Source organism: Strix aluco, chromosome 5 (genome assembly GCF_031877795.1).
Source record: "Strix aluco isolate bStrAlu1 chromosome 5, bStrAlu1.hap1, whole genome shotgun sequence".
In the NCBI taxonomy this organism is placed as follows: domain Eukaryota; kingdom Metazoa; phylum Chordata; class Aves; order Strigiformes; family Strigidae; genus Strix; species Strix aluco.
This window is the reverse complement of record NC_133935.1, coordinates 64353013-64360819: the sequence shown is the minus strand read 5'-3', so window position 1 is coordinate 64360819 and position 7807 is coordinate 64353013. Positions and strand designations below refer to the sequence as shown.

The 7807-nt window shown below is 40.7% G+C and overlaps 1 protein-coding gene across 2 annotated transcripts in view; it reads right to left on the bottom strand.

Annotated features, from left to right (window-relative positions):
• Nucleotides 1–1491: 1491 nt before the first annotated feature.
• LOC141923843 (ADP-ribosylation factor-like protein 8B) overlaps nt 1492–7807 on the bottom strand; it is a 31782-nt gene continuing 25466 nt past the window's right edge. The window contains exons 6-7 of one of the 2 annotated variants that reach the window (XM_074825482.1): nt 4583–4653; nt 1492–1891 (exon numbers count right to left, since the gene is read on the bottom strand). In XM_074825482.1, the coding sequence (XP_074681583.1) occupies nt 1842–1891; nt 4583–4653 (121 nt within the window). In that variant the 3' untranslated portion in view covers nt 1492–1841. The remainder of the gene's footprint in view (nt 1892–4582; nt 4654–7807) is intronic. The other variant, XM_074825483.1, reaches the window with a different exon arrangement.

Genomic DNA, 7807 nt, shown 5'->3' with positions numbered 1-7807 from the left:
TGGAGCTCCTATGTCAGAAGCATGACCGTGCATGCCATGATAGTAGGTTGGAAGGATTGAGGCCCTACTGTCAAAAAGTACAACTGCAGGAAGGACATTGAGACCACTGGTACAGAAGTGGCTCCTCTCTTGTGTTGTATGCATAACGATTGCAATTCCAGTAGCTTTTACAATGGCTTTACTACTTCAGAAGTGAGCAAGAACAGTGTTCAAAATTCATCACCTTAGCCATCTAATACTGTTTTTTCCGCATAAAAAAATGTCACTAGATGGATTAAGTGTCAGATTTTGGAAGAACATTTCCAACATCTCAATTCAGGAACATCCACTATTTACTTATTTACTGAGCACTCAGCACTTAACACAATCAGATTATTTTCATGTACCCACAGAAAAATTAGCCCCTCTAGCTTGACTTCTGTAGGTGATACTGAAAACACTTATGAATAAGTGCTATGACCTGAGACTATCATCCTTGTAGTAGCATTCCCGTGACACTTGAGAAAGATTTTACTGTGTCTGTTCAGCATGTTTTAAGCAGCTTACCAGAGCCACTAGCCGAAAAGCATCCTCAGACTTGACAAAAAATGTTGCTATCTTTATAGTTCACACACTTAGTTGCTAGAACTGCATAAACTACTTATAACTTTCTTAATACTATAGCAATCAGTTCATTTACCATAGCTTTAGACCAGCATCCCAGAACTTCTCCCTCCTAGATCTGCAAACGTCCTTGAAACACTTGGCCACTAAGCATCTATTCTGCATAAGTTTTAAGTCTCTCTACTATTTCTTGACATGAACTTTTGATATTTAATAGAATTTCCAAACTCTCAGAAGAATTCCCATCAGAGTGTTTCTAAGTGAAGCACTTGGAAGCAGCTATCTGTAAGATGTTAGCAATGCATCAAAATTTAAAAAGTGAATTGCTCCTTTAATCTGTTTCAAAAGAATTAATCCTACTTCAGAGTTCAGCTATATTAGGCTGCACACTCAAAAATTCTGAAGGTTCAGGAATAGAAGTAGTCCAGAAGCACCATGAAAATTATTTCATTCACAAAAATACTTAGGAAATCCATGAATTTTGGGGGTAATAATGTCAGAAAGGATGCACATGTTCTCACCTGCTCTCTCTCTGTATTTCCCTCTCTGTTTAAGAGAGAAAAACATCCACTACAATTCCAGACTCTTTCCTCTCCCAACAGAGAAGGACAGGATTGTCTAGAATTTATTTTTGAATTCCCAAAGAATATTCATATAAATTATTTACATTAGTGACTAGAAATACTAGGTAACTACAGATACATGACTTTGGAAATAACTTCTCACCAACCAGAATATTTGAAAGTGTTGTGGTTAACAGCATTTTGTTCAAACAAGATGCTTTTATAATTATGGTTTTAATTTACTATTGATAATTAACTATTGGTGTTTACAGGGAAAACATTCTGTATGAAAAATTATATGATACGTGCAAAAAAACCAGTCATATCCATTTCCACTGTGCAGTTTATTCAGTTTCAAATTAGAAAAAAAAAAAGTACTAAGTATTTGACAATTCACATGCATAAACTCAAACATTTCAGCCCCAAAAAAAGTATTGATTTCTTTCAGTCTTGTATTAAGGCATTCAGGAATTTCACCTAGGCAGACAAGTATCTGAATTTTTAAAAAAAGAACCAAGATAGAGGGACAAGCTATAACTTAGTTTTACTTCTGTTAACAAATACAATCAAAGTGAGTCCTGGTAGTATGCCGCTGCATTCTTTATCTTTTCACTTGTGTATAGCTGATAGGAGTCAAAGTGATTGGGAAAGAGTTATCTTCAGCAAAAGTTTTCTTCAACAGTGTCTTGATTTGGAGTGCTGAATAAGCCATTGTAGTGTTATGTCTGCCAGGATAGATAAAACAAAATTAAAAACTGAACAGGCTATTTGCAGAGTGTAAAGGGACAACAGACCAGCAGGTTAATACAAATAAAAACCCTCAAACAAACACAACCCAGAAACCACAGGTTCTCACACCTAATTAAAAATTCAGTACTTGAGACTCCAAGCGGGCTTTTTTTCCTGTTGTTTTTTGTTGTTTTTAAATTATGTGCATTTTGTATCCTTGAAATATGATGACTGACATCAAATTCTCTAAGCCACAGATGAAGAACTGTTGGAAGAGCAATGATTTAAGATGACCATAAAATGAACTGTAAAATCCAGACTGGAATCAAATGCAGTGTGAGAACAAAGGCAGAAATACTGACCAGAAGGAAAAAGAAGGACAAACATCTGACAAAGCATTAAGCAGCTGTTTAGGTAGGTTGTAGGGAGTCCAAGGTCTCTGAAAGACATGCAACACTAGACTAAAATTTGGTAGCTGTAATTGGTACCCCTCCTGATACAATCTAATGCATTGGGCTGAAAACTGCAGCACTTCACAAACTGATTCATGAGCAGATTAGATGCTTTTGCCTCAAGCCAGTAACATCTGTCAGGGAGGTAGGAAGGTTGTCAGGGGGCAGCAATAGCTCTAGCCCTCAAATTTAAATTTGTTGCCACATTTATCCTAAGTTCAAGACGGCACTTCGATGAGTATCTTGGCAGCCCAGCTAAGGCACTGAGACAAAAGTAGGATGCAGACAAAAGCATTCCACGGCATCTAAAGCAAAGCTAATAACTATATGCTAATCTTCCACAGTTTCTCAAGACACAGAAACTGACAACCTTACACCTACACCTCCTGGTGAGACCAGTTAGCTGGGCTGTGGTTTGCACTGAAAAATGACTATCATTTCGTTCAACTGCATTGACATCAATCAAAAATGCAAAGAAGACAGCTCCCAGTCTTCTCCTTAACAGCCTAGTAGTTTCATCACTTTAATAAGCTAAATATATTTTCATTATAGTTTTTCATTATAAATTATATTTTCCAGTCCTTTGATCTCCCTAGGTTCTTGCCCAACTTCTTTTTAGTTTCTCAAGGTCCTCCTCAAAATATGGCACACAGTGCTCTAGTAATGCCCACACAGTGCCAAACACATGTGATATACACAGTCTGCTCCCATTTGTTATTTCTTTGGGCAAACATTCAGGAACCAGGTTACCCTTTCTAGGCACAATGTTACACTGGAAGATACTTGACTGATTCTCAAGTTAGGATTTGAGTCTTTTTCATCACTACTCCCAGGACTTCTACAAGGCAAGTGATCTACATGGTTCTGCATTAGTGATCATTCTTTTCATTATTTTCCCATTTGCAAATTTTAGCATGCTTTTTCTGCATGCCTTTTTCCTCCAGGCCATCCACACAAATGAACCAGGATCAAAACCTACTTTCTCCAGGATTCTTCCAGAAATTAAGCTGGTTTTACCAGTTTCTAGTTATAACATCACTTTTGAGATGCTCCACTGCCGATTTGATGAGAATCAAGCACTGCATTTCTAAAACCTCAATCACCTTCACTGCCCTTCACCTACACAGATTATCCTGACTATGTTGTCTTCCTCAGTCCTTATACCCCAGTCTGATCTTCCCCAGTATTTCCCTCACTCAGAAATAATTGCTGCACTCCAAGCTGCAGCAAACTTAGGTCTGGCCTCCTTCAAAGCAACATACCCAAATGCTGTACACCATTTCTAAGAGAAGCCCTCACTGCCTAACACATCCCTGCACACAGCTGACATCTCCTCCAGCCTCCTGAAGCCCAGGTGTAACGGTATAGTCTCCTCACCACCTCTCTTACCTGGTTCTCTCAGCCTGGGATGGAAATTTCCCCTGCTGCTGGGAGAAACTGGCTTTCCTCCCATCCCCTCACACTGTCTCTCATTCAGCTGAGCCCTACAGAGCTGTCTAGCTCTTCTAAGGAGTCTGACTTCCTCAAGAAGCAGCTATAAATATCTACCCAGGCTGTACCCCTCCTATTCAGCACCCCTTGTCTTAGCAGTGTGCAGGGAAGAAGGGTGGCACAGAGGCAGCATGTCCCCAGGCAACTGCTGCTGCTGGCTCAGCCTGTGCATTACCCCTTTCTCCTGCCCTGTGGAGGGAATGGAAGGGGAGAACATGTTAGAGGAAAGGGACGGGAAAGTGAAAGAAAGAGGGGACAGAGAGGAAAGGGCAAAAAGCAAAGACAGATGGCAGACAATTCCATAGGTCCTCACTGACTTCAGGATACACTCTGTGCATCTCCAGTATCTCCCGCATCTCCAGCAAAACACTTAGCAAAATTTTTTAAGTATCACCTAATAATGGAAGGCCTTCCTATTCAGTTACTATTTTTTTCAGAAGTAACACAGTTTTTGTGAGGGATTCCTTTATTTTAGGTTTTAAATATGCTTTTCCAAGGCCCCAAAGAATTAATTACTTAACTTCTCATGGAACTAAATAATTCTACAAGTGACTTTTAAATTACCTATAATTCTATATTAAAACAAATATTATTGCATGCAATATTTGCAACAAAAACTTTCAACGTAAATTGAGATTTCCAGTTATATGTTAGAGTTAGATATTCAAACCTCATTAAAATTTTTAACATCTGATCTAAAGTACGAAGTATACATTGATGATGCTGTAAGAAAAAGCAGCTTACCGATGTTATCCTTCTCTTTACAAGAAATAGAATAGCAACAGATTTCTCTGTCTTGAATAGCCGAAAGGTTTCTACAGAAAACAAACAAACAAAAAAGTAGTGTTACAACTCCCCAAAAACTGACAACAGAAATTTCCATTAAATTACATCTTCTCTGCTTTTTACTCAGTGGGTTCAATTCTATCCTCAGATATTGAATTTTTTAAATATGCTTTCTACTGCACACAAAAAAACCCCACGTTTCTTAAACTATAAGGATTATAAAGCCATTTCACAAAAATTAGAATTTCTCATTAAGTCATAGTAATGTGTAATAGTGAATAATAAGACCAAAGAAATCCATGAGCTGAAAATAACATTTTGTAGTGGCAACCAAGTAACATTACCATGTCTTAGCATTCACCTTTTACTCTTTTCACTTAGAATTCACTTGGAATTCTTATAATCAAATAACAGTATTCAAATGATCACAGCATTAATCTTCAGGATTTTTACTATATCATACTTAAATATACCAGATCTCATTCCTACTGAAAGGACACCTCTACATTTAGGAAGAAACTGATTCTTAATTAACTTCTGTTTCTTTCTGGGAATTTTCCTATCCCCCTCAGAGTTTCTGAGCACTTTGTTTTTTCATTTATTCATCCTCACACAAGTGACACAGACATGCGGGAGACAGATTACATTCCTGGAGCAGATGGGGAGAGGAGGCAACGAGAAGGAAAGAGTCCTGAGGTCACATAAGAGACTCTAATATAAAGAAGGGAACTAAATAGTGACCTCCCTGGACTTCAGGAGAGCAGGGCTTCCTTCAGGGATCTGAAGGGAGAGTACCATGGGATAAGGCTCTGTAGCAAAGAAGGGCCCAAGAAAGCTAGTTAATAATCAAAGATCATCTCCAAGCTCAAGAGCAGCCCATCCTAACGAGTCTGGAAAAAAAGCCAGGAGGCATAAGTGGATGAATGACAAGCTCCTGATAAAACCCAGTCTGAAAAAGGAAGCATACAGAAGGTAGAAGCAGGGACAGGTAACCTGGGAGTTGTACAGAAACACTGTCCAAGCATGCAGAGACACAGGTAGGACAGCCAAAGCCCAACTAAAATTGGATCTCTTGAGGGATGTCAAAGGCAACAAGAGGGGCTTCTATAAATACGTGACAAATGGAAGACAAGGGAAAATGGGGGCCCACTGCTCAATGAGATGGAGGACCTGGTTACAGAGGACATTTCCATACACATGGAAGAGGCAGATGTACTGAATGCTGCCTTTGCCTCCATCTTCACTAGCAAGGTTAGCCTTCAGGAATCCCAGGCCCCAGAGACCAGGGGTAAAGTCTTGAGCAAGGAAGTGGCACCTTTGAGGGAAGAGGATCAGGTCAGGGATACATAAGCAAACTGGACATAGAGAATTTCATGGGTGCTGATGGGATGCACCTACAAGTGATGAGGGAGCTGGCTGATGTCATTGTGAGACCACTCTTGATAACCTTTGAACGATCATGGTCATTGGGAGAACGATCATGGCCTGAAGAGTGGAGGAAAGCAAACATCACTCCTATCTTCAGAAAGAACAGGAATAAAAACCCAGGGCCTCACCCTGGCCCCTGGGAAGGTGATAGCGAAACCAATCCTGGAAACCATTTCTATGCATGTGACGGACAAGAAGGTGATCAGTAGTCAGCATGGATTCACAAAGGGGAAATCATGCTTGACCAACTCAATAACCTTCTACAACGAAATCTACAGCTTGGTAGATGAGAGGAGAGCAGTGGATATTGTGTACCTTGACTTCAGTGAGGTTTTTGACACTGTCTCCCATAATATCCTCATAGATAAGTTGAGGAAATATGGGTTGGATGAGCAGTGATGTGGATTGAAAACTGGTTGAACGGTCAGTCCCAGAGGGTGGTGATCAGTGGCACGAAGGCCAGTTGGAGGCCAGTAACTAGCAGTGTATCCCAGGGATCAATACTGGGTCCAATCCTGTTCAACATCTTCATCATGAATGAAGACCAGTATAAAGGTATTTCTAATGAATATATCAATATCTTCATAATGATCTGGATGATGGGGCAGACCGTACCCTCAGCATGTTTGCTGATGACATAAAACTGGGAGGAGTGGCTGATAGACCAGAGGCTGCGCTGCCATCCAGAGGGACCTCCACAGGCTGTAGAAATGGCTTGACAGGAACCTCATCCAGTTCAACACAGGCAAATGCAAAGGCCTGCCTGGGAGGAACACCAGTACATGCTGGGGGCTGACGGTCTGGGGAAGCAGCTTTGCAGAAAAGGACCTGGGGGTCCTCGTGGACACCAAGTTGAACATGATCTAGCAGTGTGGCAAAAAAGGCTAATGGTATCCTGGTCTGCATTAGAAGGAGTGTTGCCAGCCAGTTGAGGGAGGTGATCCTTCCCCTCTACTCAGCCCTGGTGAGGCCATACCTGGAGTGCTGTGTCCACTTCTGGGCTCCTAGTACAAGAGGGATGTGGAGCTACTGGAGAGAGTCCAGTGAAGAGCCACTAAAATGATTAGGGGACTGGAAAATCTCACATATTAGGAAAGACTGAAAGCGCTGGGACTGTTTAGCCTAGAGAAGAAAAGGCTCAGGGGGGATGTTATTAATGTGTACAAATATCTGAAGGGAGGCTGTAAAGAAGATGGAGCCCAGTGACAGGACAAGAGGCAATGGGCACAAACTGAAACCTAGGAGGCCCCCTCTGGACATAAAGAAACACCTTTTAGCTCTGAGGGTGACTGAGCACTAGCACAGGTTGCCCAGAGTGATTGCAGAGTCTCCATCCTAGGAAATACTCAAAAGTCGTCTGGACATGATCCAGGGCAATGAACTCTAGGTGGTTCTGCTTGAGCAGGTGGGTGACAAGATGACCTCCACAGGTCCCTTCCAACTTTAGCCGTTCTGCAATTCTGTGTTTCCTAAGTCCCGGTTTAAATGCTTAGCCTTTGGACCATCCTTCTACACTGAAACCTCACTTCACTTCACTTGCACCTCCTACTGATTAAAATTATGTGATTTGCGACAAAGAATCCTATTCTGCAAAATTATTGCTATACTGGCCATTTTTACAAAATTGTGTATTTTCTTTACAACTACCCTCACAATGCATCAACTTAAGTTAGTTTCAGTAACCTATAAATATATGCTTTGGATATATGCCAAAAATATCTGAATTGCTTAAATTTACAGACAGTAGTTTGAAAT